Consider the following 19,022-nt stretch of genomic DNA (forward strand, 5'->3'; position numbering starts at 1 on the left):
TCCAAACTGTTTTGGGGTATACAGACCTTTCTTTAGGTATCACTTAATAACCCCTTCAGAGACAAGTCATTAAATTGAATGGAACCCCAGTGAGGCAATTCTTGTTTTCTTCTTTCAAGGGCTCTGAAACAAAAATAACTGGTAAGACAGCAGACTGTATGTTGAGGTACAGTAATAACTAAGGTAGGGGTTCCCTTCTGTCTTCAGAATACAACATTGGAAGAAGGCATAGTAGTAAAGAAAATGCTTTAGAAATAAATCAGTTTTATTAGAAAGAAATTTTAAACACAAAAGTTTAGAAACAAAATATTTATTTCCTTTAAGAACCATACATATTCGAAAAGGTGATGCCATACCTCTCAATTTAAAGAAAAAATTCATTTAAGATTGCGGGTTTTAAATATCAGTGAAGATATTCTCCAAACTGCCACCAGAGCCTGGCTTGATTGCTCTGAAGTAACAACACTTGAAAGCTCTTATTCTTTGAAACTAATTTAAACACATTGAATTGTTGAAAGATTAAAAACCACAGTCAGCTAATTACACTCTCTCTCATCTCTTATTCAGCAAATGAATCACTTTTCATTACCACTTAGCTGAAGTACATGAATTTCTGCCTAATTAGAAATGTTGTAGATGGAACATTAGCAAGAATGGAGCAGGTCAGGATATCTTTGCTGCTTCATTTTTAATTCCTAACAGCAGTCTGATAGGAAGGAATAGAGAAGTCATTAAATAATTTTAAATTATTTATAAAAATTACTTTGCCCAAATTATAATTATTTCTTCCCCAAATGGTCTCTAATGTCTAACATAATGAAAGAAAAAGCAGTTCAACATTGATTTTAATGAACATTTTAATGTTATGTATAACAGAACTATATTATGAATACAATGGGAACAAAGTTTTATCAATAAAAAAAATTTCAACACAAAGTGGGGAGGTAATAATTTGATGCCTATATTATAGTATTTATTTTAAAAAATATTCCCAGCTTAAGGGTGAAACAATTTTGCATTCCAAACTCTAGAATCATGATTTTCATGTGACCTTAATGCAGAATTACAGCAGGAAAACAATTTAATTAATTTCCTTTATTTGCCATTAAATCGATAAAATCTTTGACTGCTACAGGTCTCCTTTAATAATATATATATTTAACTCCTCTCTATTGGAACCATATTGCTAATGCCATATTATATACACTCAAAACCAAAACAATACTGTATAAAATCTAAAAGCCAACATTGTTGAGTTCTAACATTTATATTGAAGGTCTTAATGGATTTTTACCCTTTTCAAAAATTTTTTGAAGACACCAAAAAAAAAAATAAATATTTTTCTTTTTGACTGTTCCTGACTATTACATGGTGGCTACAGGGATAAACACAGAAGGAAGCCTTGCCAAGTTATCACTGCAAAGTGTAAATAATGACTGCTAAGAACAAATAAAAATACTGGAGGTTTGTTTTTTCTTTTCTTTTAAAGGAAACCATAGAGCAGTCCTGAAAAAAATATTTTTCCGAGTTCTGCACAGGATAATTATAGCAGAAGAAATGGGAAAAGTCCCATAGCTATCACCAATTGCTTAAAGAGGTTTTGTTACAGTAAAAATTTGGATAGTATAATAGCAGTATTGCTGGAACATTAGCAAAAGTATATACATTCCAGTTACCTTTGATTTAGCCATAATCACATATGTATGCCTTTTTTGGACAAAAATATATATTTTTATAAAAAACTGATCATCCAACTTTAATGATTTCATATATGGACTCAAGAGTGGTAGTAAAAGGAACAGACCCAATTGTGACAAGGCAATTCAGGGGCAGAAAAATCAAGTTCTTCAGGAAAAGAAAAGTATAAAATTAGAGATTCAAACACATTTATTCAGCCCTATTCTAGTATTCCCACATATTATGATATTAAAATGGGCTCCTCAATTTATAAAGGCTTTCAGTGGTCTCACTGCCCCATTTGTGGTCTAAGTCTCACTGGGAAAAATGATTCTGACTGCCTCATCTGAAGCGCCCTTGCCTGGCCATCTGAAATACTAGATATTTTGCTTTTATAAAACAACCTTTTTGGTTCTTAATGTAGGTTTATTTTAATTAATTGATGAAAGAAAGGGGAGTTGACTAGCATTTTCCATCCCAACATCACCTATCTGCACCACTAAAAATCCTTCATTCAATCTGCTCCTTTACAATCTCTTACTTGCTAAAGTTGGCGAAATTTGCAAAGGCATCTTGCTTGGGTTGCACAGTTCCAGAAGTCATGGCTAAGTTGGGCATGCCCATTCCCATTGTGCCTGTCAGGCCCATCCCAGCAGTTGACATCCCTATGTTCATGTTCATGCCCATCATGCTCTGGTTCATCATTGGACTATTTCCAAGAGGGGCCATTCCCATGGTGCCAGTCATCAAACTGGGCATGCTCATAGGCATGGGTCCCCCCATCAGAGGGTTAGTTTGGGGCCGGACAGGAAGCATGTTCGATGGAGAACTGAGGTTTACAGCTCCGAAACTTTGGGTCATCACATTCATAGGCTGTTGCATATCTAACAGCAGAAAAGAGACAAAAGAACTTTATCACACTGAATTCTTAGATTCACAGAGCAGAAAAATACAATCTTCCTGACCATCAATACTTGTAAGCTCCAATAAAATTACTTTATAGTGATTTTTTTATAAGAGAAGTCAATTAACTTGTATTGTTTACTCTTGAGAAATATTCAGTGGCTGTTAGCTCTGATTTCCCCAAGATGTAGAAACAGTAAGAGTGGGCTGGCAGAAAACATCAGGCAATTTAAAACCATTCCTATAAAATCTATTACTGAATCCGACCTAACAAGTTGTCAAGAGCTACTGTGTATCAAAAACCTTAAAAAGTTTATATCCTTTGACTCCCTCTATTTTTAGAACATTATATTAAGGGAAAAAAATCACAAGTAAAAAGATTTATACAAAACCATGGAGTTATTTATAATAGGAAAAAAGCTGGAAACAACTGAAATAACCAGCAAGAGAGGAAATGCACACTAATATGATGGATAACTACAAAGATCCAAAAATCACGCTTTCTTTTTTTTTTTTTTTTTTTGCGGTACGCAGGCCTCTCTCACTGTTGCGGCCTCTCCCGTTGCGGAGCACAGTCTCCGGACGCACAGGCTCAGCGGCCATGGCTCACGGGCCTAGCCGCTCCGCGGCATGTGGGATCTTCCCGGACCGGGGCACAAACCCGCATCCCCTGCATCGGCAGGCGGACTCTCTATCACTGTGCCACCAGGGAAGCCCCATGCTTGCTTTCTTTAAGAATATTCAACACAGAAAAAACAATAATGTTGAATATGAACTGCAAGAAACAAAATATAGACAGAATGATCTCAAGTATTAAAAATGTGGTTAGAAAAGATGGACTGTGAAGAAATATGAATTAATGGTGATTATCCCTGGATTATGGAGTTCAGATGATTTTTATTTCTTGACATATCTGCCTATATTAAAAATTTTTTCTCAACAAATACTTTTATTTTAGTGATCAGGCTCCCAAAACTCACCACCATACAATAAATGTTAACATGTCAAGAGCAGAATACAAAGCAATTCAATGTGCCAGGAGGGATACCAGGTATTATGTGAAAACAATCTTAAGTGAATACACAGTTGCTTTCAGTACAGTTTTATTTCATGGCTTGAAGTAGTCCTGGCATAAGGGCAAAGGATTACAAATACACAAAGAAATGGGATGTCTTGCAGTAACTTACTCTGTTGTTGAATCATTGTATTGAGTGATGGCTGCTGGGGTTTGGAAGGCTGCATACCAGGTAGTAAGTTGTCTAGGCTGATGTTTACGCTGGGGTCAGACCAAGTAGAGGGCAGGGTTTTGCTGACTGACTTCTGGACCATATCTGTATTCTGATTATAGAGAGGATTAGGCTTCTGCAGCACTGTGCTAACATTTTGCAAAGGCTGGAAAATAGAAAAATGCTCTAAAAATTAAGCATCTGCTCTATAAAGATTACCAGACGGCAATTTAATCATAGTAACTCGAAATATATACGAGACTTTGTAATAAACTCTTGAAACCAATAAGAACAACAAATGTTCTACATTAAGGTCTTCAATATCCTGAATCACCAGCTTCCCATAATATTCCTCTGAAGTCCAAATCATGTTTGGGGTGGGGAAAAAACATATGTACACTAACAGTTATCCTCCCATCACCCCAAGTCTAGAAGCCACAATCCTGGGGCAACTATTAACTTCGGGTTAGTACAACTTTAAGGAAATATACAAGTGGAAATTTATTCGTACAAAATGGAATTCGGGGTATGATTTCTCATGTTAAAAAAACAAAACCATCAAAACAGCAAATTACATTCCACATAACCTGACTGACATATCCCTGCTCCATGTATATTTCTATTGCCTAAAGCAAGCAACACTAGTGGAATTTGGTACAGTATGGACCAATACAGAAGAAAGGAGAAATTCAGGAAAAAGCAGCAGAGGTGCCTGGTAGTTACTACCAGAATAATTGTAACAAGGACAGAAAAAGGGAAATAAATACAAATAGGAAGAATAATTTAAAATGGACCAATGCAAAGACTCACAACACAGTTGCAATTAAGATTGAAAATTAGTAGATTGGCTTTATGCTTAGACCATATGAAAGAAACAGTGAACTGGCTTGAGTTTGTTCAGTTCAATTTAATGGTACTGGTATGGCTTTCATGTCCTTTTTCTTAATGTTAGGTCTAATATCTGTTATACAGATCAGTCACCTTTCTGCTTCTTTCTTCTCTTCCTTCATCCTAACATCCAAAATAGGAGATTCTACATATTAAAATGAATAATTAGCATCATAAACAAATATTCAGAATAGCCTGAGTCAAAAATAGCAAGTTCCTGATACAACTCAGACACATATATTCTGCACTTGTTTGAATTCTAAGCTAGTATTAGGTAATTTAGATTTAATTTTAAAAAGTGAATTTAAAAGTTCCTGTTTAGTTATTTTCCTTTATGAAAATAAGAGTTGAAAGAAGAGCCTATATAAACATTATATAATGTAGAGCAGGTCCAGAATAGGGAAGAACATTCATTATTTTAGAGAATAATTTTCTATATTAGCAATATATCTCTATTCCTTCTTCTTCTTGTTTTTTTTTTTTTTTTTTTTTTTTTGCGGTACGCAGGCCTCTCACTGTTGTGGCCTCTCCCATTGCGAAGCACAGGCTCCGGACGCGCAGGCTCGGCAGCCATGGCTCACGGGCCCAGCCGCTCCTTGGCATGTGGGATCTTCCCGGACTGGGGCACGAACCCGTGTCCCCTGCATCGGCAGGTGGACTCTCAACCGCTGCGCCACCAGGGAAGCCCCTCTTCTCTTGTTTTTAATGTCTTTAATTTTTTATTTTTAGGCCATGCAGCACGGCACATGGGATCTTGGTTCCCCAACCAGGAATCGAACCCACATGCCCTGCAGTGGAAACGCAGAGTCTTAACCACTGGGCCACCAGGGAACTCCTCTATTCCTTAATCTTAAAAACAATTTTTTAAACTATTAAATTCCAATTAGTTTATTAGTTCAATAAATTTTCAACAAATGCCTCCTCTGTGCAAGGCATCACACTTGGCTTTGCATGGACAGCAAGAAGAGTGAGAAGGCCTTGCCCTGGAAAACCCAAATGACTATTCCAGGGTAGGGACACAAGGTAAACGCAATGTACAAAAGTAATCTATGTGTCACTTGCTTATTTTTCTGTTTTATGCTAATCTGCCATTAGATAGTTAGAGCATCTCAAAGATTATGAATCACAGTTTCCAAGGGAGGCAGACAACTTACCTGTGATCTTGACATGGGCAAACCCACACCTACAGTATTAGTGCTCATCATAGAGAAATTCATACTCTGGGAAGATGTCATTGTTGCCTGCGATGAGCCCATAAGATCAAATAGGTCTGAAGAATTTGAGGCAGCTGGAGGTGGGCCTAAAGCTGGTTGTGAGCTACTGACAAGCTCTACAGCTGGCTGTGAGGCACTGCTGAAGAGCTCACCACTGGCAGCAACAGGGCCTGACGGGGCTTGGTTGAAGGCACTCCAGTCACCAAAGTCTCCATTCCCACTTGCTGCTGTTACTGAGAAAGAAAAAAGGGTAAGAAAGTTTCTGAAATGCACAGACAATCTTCCAACTGAAACAAATTAGAGCTGATCTGTGTCCATCCAGATTAACATCTGCAGGTACCATCTCCATCTGGACATTATTCTTTCTCATGAATATTCCACCAGTGTTAACAAGGTGGCAAAGAAAAAAAACTTCCACATATAAAGTAAAATCCATCTCTTGGCATTGGCAGGTCTGAGGTGACACAAAGAAATTACAGAAACTAAAACTTTCCTTCAACCTAAGTTTGCATATCAAATAAGTTTCTAGCTAAACAAATATGAACTAGCCTGAGATCCCCAAAAAAACAAGAAAAAAACCTCTAAACTGGTTAAACTCTTTGCTGGGAGATCCAGAATCTTCATGCAAGGAGTAACTCAGTAAAATCAGACAGTTCAGCTCATTTTGTTCAATCATTATTTGGAAAGGTTCAAAGAGAAATCAGACTATGATTTATACCATCTCATGTAAATAAAACCCCAAATTCATTAAAAAGAAAAACCCAAAAACTCAATAAAATTAAGACTAGGATTACTAAATTTCTGTAAGAAGTTCTCACCCATTTGGCCATGCTTCCACTGACAACACAAAGGCTACAGAGAGCCATGATATATAACCTTAGTACATTGTTTACTTCAAATGGGACTGTTCAATCTATTTAAGTAAAAAGCGGGGTATAGTCTTAAGAGGGGAACTCATGCTAATATTTAAAAAAAGAAACAAAACTATCACTATGCTTCAAAGTATAATTATAACAAGTTTAAGATTTAATGCATAGAAAAGATTTAATGCATTTAATAATACAAAAATTAATAGGTTAGGGCTTCCCTGGTGGCGCAATGGTTGGGAGTCTGCCTGCAGATGTGTGGGACGTGGGTTCGTGCCCTGGTCCGGGAAGATCCCACATGCCGTGCAGCGGCTGGGCCCCTGAGCCATGGCCGCTGAGCCTGCGTGTCCGGAGCCTGTGCTCCGCAACGGGAGAGGCCATGGCAGTGAGAGGTCCGTGTACCGTGAAAAAAAAAAAAAAATTAATAGGTTAATTAATAGACTGAAATATTTAAGAGAACGGATTTTGTATTTTACTGGCTGTGTGACCTTACTTAACCTTCTCTGTGCCTTTGTATTTTTATTTTATTTAAAGGAGAGCTTTTATTTATTTATGTGGCCACACCGTGAGGCATGTGGGATCTTAGTTCCCCAACCAGGGATCGAACCCATGCCCCTGCAGTGGAAGCATGGAGTCTTACCCACTGGACTTCCAGAGAAGTCCCCCGTGCCATACTTTTTAAAAAATCTAAGTTGCGAAGACTGAATAACTTAATATATAGTAAGTGCCATTTGAGGTTTATTGTTACTTTGGATTAATTGTGAAAAGACAGAGGAGAGGCAAAGCATCACACTTTCTTTCCTTTAGGTATGCCATATAAAAGTATAAGTCAAGCTTCTATAAATTCTGCATACATAATACTATTTGGAACACAATAAATATAAAGGCAAGTGATACTTGCAAAAAATTTTTTTTAAACTAGGCTATATTAAGTAAACAAACCTTGCTTTAAGAAAGGGACAAACAGATAAATATGAATTAATGGAAGTTGAAAAAAGCAAAGGTGAAGAAAGAGCTACATATAAACTGTCATCTGAAAGCGAACAGTATGTAGCTTAAGTTAATTTCTTTGCACTATATGTTCACTTACAACTAGGAAATACATTTTGTCTAGCCTAAAAGGTAACCACCCACTATGATATTGTCTCATTATGCTAAATATCAAGAGAACAATAACATCGTCTTTAAAATTATATGTTCTATTACCATTTTATAATGTAAGCACCCTCAAAAGAGAAAATAATTCACTTAGAAACCCCAAGTTCTACCAACAGTTTAATATAAGAACTGGGCTGATATTCATTACTTCCGGGTTTTGCTAAAATATGTCTTTGATCTTCTTTACAAAAAGACTGAATTAAGAGTTTTACAATTAGTTCTATGTATTAAACAATTTAAACTAATTTAAGGAAGACTGCTGGATAAAGGTAAACTTTATGCTGATTTTCTATCTGCTTGATCTAGAAAACAGGGTAAGAATGGAAACTGGGGCAAAATGTGTTGCCCCATCTGAAAACTTTATCTGAGATGATTAATCATGGGAGGAAGAGATTTCTAGTGAGGCATATATTGTTCAGCAATCATTAATCATTGTTGCAACAGTTTCAGCCCCTTGCGTAATGGTGATCAGGTTATGTTAATCACATAAGATGAAGAGATGTTATCACTTAGCAACATTAACATATTTGAATTATTTGCATAGTAGCCAACTTTATATACATAAAAACTTTGAGAATTACACAGGCAGTCTGTAAAATTAGGGCAATGTTCATTTTCCACTTTGATTTGCCTATAGCAAGGTATTAACCCTTACAAGGTATAACCACACTTCTAAAATGAAGCAGTTCATTACTCCACAATCCTGGTTTCTGGGAAATACTTGGAATTTACACAAGTGGTCCAAATAACCCAAATCACATTAAAACCTATGCGTCTTTCTTCCTAAATCCTCACTAACCTAAACTAGACAGTACTAAATATAAATTTTAATCCAATTAATGGGGATAGATGACTCTACTTGAAATGAATAATAAAACTAATTCAGTTAAATATTTCCTCCTTGCCTCACCTCATGTTTATGATTTTTATAGCTAAATTTTTTATATTATCTCTCAAACTTCAGACTGACCAAATTTTATGGAAAAAAACATTAGAACCAACCCCTTTACAACCTAAAAGACACTTAATAATGAACTCAGACCCTATTCTACACGTCTCTACAGACGTTACTCTATCCTTATAAAGAACCATGACAAATAGCATTATTCCCAATTTTAGAAAGGTGGAGGCTCAGAGGCTTTCATAAAGTTAAATGGCTACCAAAGTATATGGCAGAGGTAGTAAGATAAAAATATTAATAATAAGGGGGAAAAATACAAGCCCTTCACCTCAGTCCATTATGTTTAAGCCTATATTCTGCTTGGATGTTAGTTGTTTTTTTTGCCATTTTAAAAAAATTGAGGGTGTTAATTGACACATAACATTATATTAGTTTCAGGTGGACAACATAATGATTTGATCTTTACAAATATTGTGAAATGATCACAACAAATCTAGAGTATTTTAAAATTTCTAATTTAACATGGAATGAGGAGTTCTTTTTTGCCTGAGGTTCAACTGCTCACATTTAAGGATATGCCAAAATGAAATTCAGTTATTTTTCATAGAAATTCTTTTAAGATGTCTAAATTATAAAGAAATGAATTTTGGTAAGATGGTCTGCCCAACTCCAATGTCCCTGAATTTCATTCAAGAAAATCATATAAGCTAAACATAAACCATAATATTCTTGCTGCTAAAACGAGATTTATACTTATTCACACTCCCTATGCACCTACTCCCTGCCCCCCCCGCCCCCCAAAATAAAACAAGAGTCACTTATGAGTGAGGGCAGTTTTATTTAGGTGTACCTGAGTAGTCTGCAACCAGATTAATTCGTCTGGCACATTTAGGATACTGGCCCAATAAAGTACCTTTGTGAATAAATTCTTTGGGAATTGGGAATTATAAATACTACTACAAGTAGAAAATGGCCAAAAGAAGCAGATGGGGGTGGGGTGGTGAAGGGTTGTTTTGTTTTGGTAACATTTCCAATGCCCCTAGATTTCTGGCCAATCAAATCATATCGTACCTTGGGAAGGGAAATTGCTTGATGCAGCGGCTGAGCCAAAGTCAGCAAAGCCTCCAAATAAATCAGCTGATCCTCCTAGAAATTAAGTATGAGGAAAAAAAACTGTCAGAACCACAGCACAACTGATAGCACTTTTAGGAAGCCATTTTAGCACTGCACTCAAAAAATACCCAATACTAGAGCCCCAAGACCCATCATAACAGCTAGTTAGTTGATCCAGCTTTTCATGTCACCATGTCACCCTTTAAGCTACCACAGGACAGACTCTCTTACAGTATCCCTCAGTTCTATAACTAGTAATATAATAGATACTACAACTGTGGTTACAGTTACCCCTTACTCACATTTCACGAACATAATGTAGGCATGCAGTTTATCTGGCCAATTATGCTCTTTATAAGAATCTTCAATGGATGCTAAAACCTGGGTAAAATGTTGCTGGGTAATCAAATCATCACTCCACAGATTACAAATAAAAAGAGATTAAGCTACTTTTACAGTGCAGAAATCAGATAGATACCACCTTAAACAAGTGCTCAAACTTAATGTCACTAATAATCGGACAAAATAGCACTCATGGGTCTTCTAATATAAAGGGACTAAAAAAGAAATCATCACCCAAATTCTTCCCAAAAATATTTAACCTGACTCCAGTCATGAAGAATGAATCAGACAAATACAAATTGAGGGACATTCTGCAAAACAGCTCTCAAGACTCTTCAGAAAATGTCATCATAAAAGAAAAAGACTAGGACCACTCCAGATAAAAGAAGCCTAAAGAAACATGGCAAGTAAATGAAATGGGTGATCCTTGACTGGACTCTGGATATTTAAGTAAGTGCTATACTGAAATGACGTAATTGAGACACCAGGGAAATGTGAATATGGTCTATTATACAACAGTACTGTTAAATTCCCCAAGTATGATAATTATATTATGATTGTGAAGGAGAATGTCCTTGTTGTAAGGAGATATACGCTGAAGTATTTTAGGGGCAAAATGTCATGATGTTTGCAATTCTCTCAAACGGTGCACAATAAATAAACAAAACCAAAAAAGAACTAGAGAGAGACAAAGAAAATGTGACAAATTTTCTGCAGTTTGACTTTTTTTTAATAAAAGGGGAAAAAAAATCCCCAAAAACCCTTGAAGTTGATCTGCATAGTAATCAGTTTTAATAGCTATAGGAAGAAAAATGAATGCAATGATTTACGTGGACTATTTTTTCCTATTGTTTACTTGCAAATATTTGCAAAATACTTGCATTTTTAATCCTTGAAAAAAAAACCAGTAGCTTTTTGCTACTTCCAGACTGGTGTTTTTAAAGGGGTGAGATTCAAATCATAAGGCTGCAGATCAATCTGCATGCATAACATCACATTCTCATACAAATTTTCATTTGTAAACACTAAATAGGTACGAATATTTACTTTTATCTATAATTTGAACAGTAACATTGTTAAATTTTATATTCCACTTCTCCTCAATTCAGTTATCAATGAAACAGCAATAGTCAAAGGATCTAAAACCTTAAATAGTTGTCCTTATTTTTGTCCTTAAAGATTTCACCTCTTAAGAGTCACAACCTTAGAAATTTAGAGCGGCAGTTCAATTATAGTGCTTTTACTGTTATGTGAACATTATATAGGTTACATCACAGCTGCTTAGCCTGCAGTGCTTAGAAACTAGCCAGGTGGGACTAGAACATCTGGGCTGCACTCAAATACCACCAGGGACAGCTTCCAACATCTGGTGCCATTTCTGAATTGTCTTATCGCTGCAAGACATTCTGTCCCATCTGCTACACTCAACTGGGTTAATTAAACTAGAACCATCTCCCCTTCTTAATAAATAGCCAGCAGTAATAAAAGGAACAAATCAGTTTCTGACACAGGTGAACTTGGTATTTCTTTTTAATGCACATTTACTGTAGTCAACTATCAGCAGGCCTAACAAATTCCTTATTCCTTCACTTCATTACAGATGCACATATTCACATATATACTCACTCACCGTGAACTAACTTCCACCAAGGCCAAGGTTCTCTACTCCTAGCAACAACTACAGCTCATATGTCTGTTTTTGCTTTATCCAAAGGAAAATATCACAGTGATTTTTCTCTTCTTTAAAGGTACATATGTCATAATAAATGTGACAATAGGTACAAAAGATCAATGAGCTATATTTTTAAACTATATAAACAAGCACATATATTAATAAAATCTAGCAGGGAAATCAATGGTGTGAACAGTTGCTGCTTAATATTCATAAGTATGTCTTCTGTAATATTCCTTCATGTTAAAAATATTGATCAAAGTATACTGTTAGGTAACAGAATGATAGTTCATCTTTTATTATAACATTAAGGGATTTGAAAATAGGGGATTATTTTCATTTTCTTCATCCAAGCAGTGAATAAACATCAATATGTAATTTATTATGCCAAATGAGTTCGGAATTTTCAAATCTTATCCAGTCTGGGCTACAAAGAAAATTCATGCTGTGGAGTATAGCACTGAATACTGTGAATCACATCTTCAAACTGGGTGACATATTTTATTTTTGTCCTATCCTGAATTTAATATTTCAAATAATTATTTTGTTATTCTATTGCTCTACATTCTAACACCTAAGCTAAAATTATACTATGTTCATAACTTGTCTATAGCAAATATTATTCTTTCCATCCACACTACAGGGAGTTTAATTTCAAACATGACTAATTTAAGAACACTGGAGGTAAAAGAGTGGAAACACACATAAGAATTTAACAAATAGAAGCCACCTTTCCTTGAAAAGGATTTAACTTTTCTCCATCTTCTGAAGTGCCACAGATTATACTTCTACTGTGTTTTACATAATGTGATCCTCAACTTTGGAAACTATCTCAGAAATTAAAAATCTCTTATTTCATTTAGGAAAAGTTTCTCCCTCCTAGGAAGGACTATCCAAACCTATATGCATGATGTTATTCATACCTATGCCTTAAATTTAACAGACATTTTCTATACTTAAGCATTTTTCCCAGATAACTTCTATCTAAGGGAATTTAAATAAGAGTCTACCAAAAATTGCTGCATGTGGAAGACTGCTAAATTTCACAATAAGAGCTATCCTTCAAGATTCCCACATGAGAGGTGTCATTATAAATGAACCATTTCCATCTGCCTTTTCAGGGAAGCAAGGTTATTTACAATCACCAGCTGGGAACATGTATTTTCCAAAGCAACACTGTGAACAGGAAAAATATAGTTGAACTAGACAGTGCTTTAACTATAAATGGAAATATTCTTTAATGAAGAATTTAATCTAGATTACGTTATGAAAACTTTTGCACAAGGAGTTCTAATAAATACAAATTTAATAGAAATGACAAAAAATTGTAAATATATGATGAAGAACTAATATAAATAAGTTTTTAAAAAATCGATAAGGATAAACAACCCCAATTTAAAAAAAAAGGACAAAGGACATGAATAGACAAGTTACAACTAGCAATATAAAACCATGAAAAGTTTCAAAGTCAGTCATCAAACACATGCAAAATAGAATGAAATATTATTTTCTCCTTACCAAAATGGAAGATTTTGAAAGATGCTACTTCACTACTTTATAACAGAGAGAAGTTTGGAAACAAATCAAAACCTAATGTCCAAAAAATAAGAGGCTGACTGGTCAAGTAAATTACAGCATATTTATATAATGTTAAGATTATAAAGCAATTAAAAGGTCTGTAAAATACCAACTATAATAAGGAAATGGTCATGAGATTTTAGATGAAAAAGAGTTTACAAAAAAATATAATAACAATAAAATCTTTATCTAGAAGCCTGAAAAAGATTTGCAACATAATAAATGCTTAATTTACAATGCTTGGTGTCAGTTTATTTATCTCTTGTAAAAATAAAATACAGTGTGTGTGAGTTGTGAAAAATAAATAAATAAATGCTTAAATAAATATATTGACTGATTATATAGAAAATGTTTAAAGAAAGACTATTCACCAAAATTATTAATAGTTAACTTTATGCACCTAAGTTACGGTGAATTACTTTTTTTCCATAAAATTTCTAAAATGAGCACACACTACTTTTATATTAGTGAAAACAGAATATGGTAAAACATTTTATTCTTAGTAAACTTAGGTTGAACTAGAGACAACGCCCACGAAAATTCTAATATGTAAGTTGGGTTGTAATAACCAGTAACTTGGCTATAACAAGGTGGTTCACATCCATGTAAATATCCTCAACTAACTTTAGTGATAACAGAGTACAAGGCAACAGGTTCAAATGTAAATGTAATGAACATTTTGGATTTTATACACGTTAATCTTAAAAGATATTTTTTAACAACCAAAAAATCAAAAGATATTGCAAGCCTTGTAAAGTCTTTATATTTTCTCTTCAACCTCATTCATTGTACTAGAAACAACTTATGTAGTAGTATGTTAATCAAGATCTAAATTCCTTAATTACAAAAGGAGACAACGAAAACTCTGAAGACGAGATATACTAAAAATGAAATGGAATGGTTCTTGGCATTATATTTGTAACTGGCTTATTTTCTAAATACATTATTATTCATTTAAAAAATGTTTACTTAGAAACATACTATGTATAAATGCCACCAAAATATCATTTGAGTACAGATTTTAAAAGAACATCACCAGAGTGGGACATTTATCATCAGAGTCTCAAGAAAATCTTGATGAATGGGTTTCACATGTGTACTTTTAAACTTGGTTGATATTCCACAATGATTTTACCACATATACTTCTGAAGATGCTAACAAAAAGGATGAAATAACACATAAAAAAAGAAAATCTGAGCATTTTCTCCAAGGAGACATTTATCTGGTGAATGGAACAGAAGCTGTATCTGCTTAGGTTTACAGTTCATGTCCATATTACTTGCATGACAGCAGTATTATAAATATAGGCACATATCGGAAATGACACCCAAATGGCATACCAAATAGCAATGCTGATATGGTAGATTCTTAGACTTTCTTACATGTAGGTGCTAAAGAGTTAACATCCAATTTTTTTTTCCACTGCTGAATTCAATTTAAAATATATTACTACTAAAATATTTAAATAGAAATTCATAGTAATGAAATTCATCTTACTGATTGGAGGGGGTTCTACACAAAGTGGTTAAACTGTTTCAAACAGGAGTGAACTTTAAAAAATAATTATGGGGACTTCCCTGGTGGCGCAGTGGTTAAGAATTCTCCTGCCAATGCAGGGGACACGGGTTCGAACCCTGGTCCAGAAGGATCCCACATGCCGCGGAGCAACTAAGCCCATGTGCCACAACTACTGAGCCTGCACTCTAGAGCCCACGAGCCACAACTACTGAGCCCTGTGCCACAACTACTAAAGCCCGCACGTCCAGAGTCCGTGTGCCCCGCAACAAGAGAAGCCACCTTAACGAGAATGCAACGAGAAGCCCGCACACCTCAACAAAGAGCAGCCCCCGCTCGTGGCAACAAGAGAAAGCCCGTGCGCAGCAACGAAGACCCAACGCAGCCAAAAAAAAAAAAAAAATGAATTAAAAAAAAAGAGTGACCGTAATAATAAACAGTGAACAATTAAAAAAAAATTATGATGTCAACCCATTTTCGGTTGGTTTTTAGAAATTATTAAGATAAAAACATTAAGGCAAGAAATATTCCAAATTTCATTCAGACTTTGTCTCAATTACTGTATTAATATTAATTACTACTTCTATTTAATTAGCCAATCTACTGCTTGCACTAGAGAAGAAAAACCACTCAAAGGTTTCTTGCCAAGCAAAGGAAGCATGCTGGTATTTAATAATTCTCTCTGTTCAAAGCAATCTGGCTAACACCAAGGAAAAAAGTTAGATTCACTCATCTGACCTTCCTAGTTAATTCTTCTCTGATTGCTCCATTAAAAATTTTCACAGATGCATGAAAAGGGCTCTTTAATATTTCATACCAGGAAATCCAAAATAGTTGATATTCTGTGACACTAAGTCTGTATTATATGCCTACATGCTAACTACCAGTTAAATACTACTATGAAAATCTTCAATGTACAAAAAGACAGCACATAAATTGTTAAACAACTAATGTAGTTGTTTGCAAACTTGGGCATGACAGTTCAATAGAGTTTAAGGAATAATTTTACCAAGTTACATTTACAGAAAAAAGGGAGTGGGAACTGAAGAATCTCAGAAATTGGATTGAACCAGACACCCTAGTAAGTTCACACCTAGTCTAAGAATTAATTTTATGATAGTAGGCAAGGACAGGGAGAAAATAATAGGAGACTTTAAATTAATCATATGTACTAAACTATCAGTGAGAAGTAATTTTCATCATAAACACTAATGTAAATTTTAAAACAATTCAGTTTTGAAAAATTATTACACACAACTAGAAACAACAGATTTACTTTGACATTATTCCTATGCCAATCTCGCCAGTTACATTTTAATGTGAAATGAACTTTAAACATAAGTTTTATTTCTTAAGCTGTTTTGACTTGCAGTACAGTTTATTACGACTCCATAATCATCAAATGCAACCTAAAATAATCAATTTTCTTGAAAACAATTTATAGGGAATTACTCAAAAAAATCTAGCACATACTGGACATCAAACTGAAGAAACCGTTAATCTTCTCTGTGAGAAAATCTTGGTAAATGGACTATTCTTTTGCTGCAGCCCTCTTTAAAATATGTCACACTTTCACAGAATGCCCCTTTCCTCCAAAGCACTCTGTATGTTTGTAACTAGGTAACTATTTGTGACTCTTTGGTTAATGATTACTTCCTCCACTTGACCTTACCGTGAGGGCAAGAACTGTTTTACTAAGCATTATACTGCAAGCACCCAGGCCAGTGTCTGGTTCGATAAATGTTTAGTGAATAAATGAATGAAAAGTTTAAATGAACTCTAGGCGTGGGTAGTTTGACAGCCAGAATTAAGATTTATGGAAAGACAGTGAAATGGGCAGAGCAGTCCATTTTGCTTATAGAAAAAGCAAAGGGACCCCAAATACTCAGTGCTAAAGAAATTGAGAGAGATTACCGAATTACCAGTCAAATATTTAAGTGCTCACCTTCCTTATTTAAGGCAATTAAACACTTCCTCCCAAATAATGCTCAAAGTGAATTAATTTCACATTAAAAATAAATCTAATGCAAAAAAAATTTTTTTTAATTTTCATTCCATCTTTTATTTGCCATTAAAAAAAATTACTCTGAAACCAAGAATACTATTGATAAAAAGAAAAAGCCAATATGGAAGCTTACCTGTTGATTGGCTGGTGCCATCAAACAGATCAACAAGGTCACCAGATGACTTACTGCTAGGCACTGAAGTCTGAAAACACACACAGAACTAAATAAGCTTAGAAAACATATTTCTACTATTTTTTTTAAAAAAATCTGCTCTACTCATCTTTAATTCCCAACTGAGACACAAATACCTGTAATTATCTTAATAAAGGTAGATTTCCTTTTCTGAAAAAAGAGAAGTGACCTTGAATCCTTATGGAGAGATAATATTTTTAAATGCCTACCATTGTAAAAGTCCCTAACATCCACACTCCTCTTTTCCCTAACTCACTTCTTTTCGGAGATCAGACAAGATTAGGCATGTCCACTACTCCTGGGTTACTTTCTCATTTCTTACTGCATTTCACTCTGAAAAAACATACCTTCCAGATCCCACTCATATCTTAACACAGAATCACTTGAGAAGCATTAAAGAAATATATACGCCCAGCTCCATCACAACATACTGAATCATAATTGCCCAGGTTGGGATCTTGGTCTGTACAGTCTTAGAAAGCTCCTTTAAGTAATTCCAATGCATAAGAAGGTCTGAGATCTACTGGACTGGAGGCCAACATCCTATCTAGCTCCTATCTAGCTCCGGTCAGTATAATTCTATGTTGGTCTGATATACCTTGACATCTGTTTTATATTTAGTTCCCAAACTAAACTGTGGGGCTGGAGTTGTAATATGATTTTTCTCCTATACATAGTTCTAAGCACCCTAATGCATAGGTCCTCAATGTTCAATACATACATGTTAAATTAGAACAGAAGTGCTAGGCAACAGGAAAACACTGTAAATTCCTAGGCATGTTAATTTGAGCTTTGAAGATTAAAAACTATATCTTTGAATATTAAAAACACTTTGAAGATTAAAAACACTATATACTGTGGTTCAAAAAGGCCTTGAGGTTGAAAGAGATCTGAAGCAGCTGAGTAACTTGCTGAGAACTTCAGAGTTCTATGCATTTTTTTTGGTAATAAAAACAAAGTCAAAAAGCTTACACTATAAATTTAAAGTATTTATGGCAGGGACATACATTCAGGCTGTACTACATATTGATACTTAAAATCCTTTTAAGATATAAAAGTCTCAGTTTACTGTTAAAAAAAAATTATACAGGTTGGATGATTTTCCCCATGCAACCATAAATGAACTCTTCATATAACAGCCATCATGTATTATTTGGGTTTTAATTATGACTATCTACCAGATCTTAGACAGTCATCAGTAAGCAACTGTATCCACAGCAGGGGAAAACTAAGACCACAAGGAAATAACACATCCATTTCCCCCTTTTAACTACAACTAAAGTTGAGTTGTAATTTTGAGGTTTTCCTCAAAACTAAAAAGAGCACAATATGGGTGAAATTATACACCAGAAGATATGTGGGAAAACTTGACACAGTTCTTGACACTAAGTAGGACTAGCTTTATTTTTAGAGTCACCTGCAATTTGCAAGATACATTAGAAAAATATTTTCCCTAGCTTTCAGCTACATTTGATGCAAAGATACAAGCTGGGTGAATACTAGTAGGGGGAGAGTAACAAAACAACTATTGAGGCTTTCAGGGCAAACCTCCCTCTTAGGCAGATTTCTGTCCAAAAGACTAGCTTGCAGCCAGGTATCTATCAATCAGGTGGATTTCATTTCTGTGCGGAATAAAAAGTGAAGACAGTTACAAGAATTAGTGCTGCTACTAATCAATACTGACCACAGGGCAAATAAACCTCCTTTTCAGAGGAATGATCTCTGTATTAAACAAGACCAGTTCCGCTATATAACTACTTGTCATATATA

General features: G+C 34.9%; 1 protein-coding gene across 8 annotated transcripts in view; it reads right to left on the reverse strand.

Annotated features, from left to right (window-relative positions):
- Nucleotides 1-294: 294 nt before the first annotated feature.
- CLINT1 (clathrin interactor 1) overlaps nucleotides 295-19,022 on the reverse strand; it is a 64,992-nt gene continuing 46,264 nt past the window's right edge. For 4 of the 8 annotated variants that reach the window (XM_060144127.1, XM_060144130.1, XM_060144132.1 and 1 more), the window contains 5 exons: nucleotides 17,193-17,262; nucleotides 9,905-9,979; nucleotides 5,849-6,141; nucleotides 3,768-3,972; nucleotides 295-2,561 (listed from right to left, as the gene is read on the reverse strand). In XM_060144127.1, the coding sequence (XP_060000110.1) occupies nucleotides 2,215-2,561; nucleotides 3,768-3,972; nucleotides 5,849-6,141; nucleotides 9,905-9,979; nucleotides 17,193-17,262 (990 nt within the window). In that variant the 3' untranslated portion in view covers nucleotides 295-2,214. The remainder of the gene's footprint in view (nucleotides 2,562-3,767; nucleotides 3,973-5,848; nucleotides 6,142-9,904; nucleotides 9,980-17,192; nucleotides 17,263-19,022) is intronic. The other 4 variants (XM_060144133.1, XM_060144128.1, XM_060144129.1 and 1 more) reach the window with 4 other exon arrangements.

Source organism: Lagenorhynchus albirostris, chromosome 3 (assembly GCF_949774975.1).
Source record: "Lagenorhynchus albirostris chromosome 3, mLagAlb1.1, whole genome shotgun sequence".
Lineage (NCBI taxonomy): Eukaryota > Metazoa > Chordata > Mammalia > Artiodactyla > Delphinidae > Lagenorhynchus > Lagenorhynchus albirostris.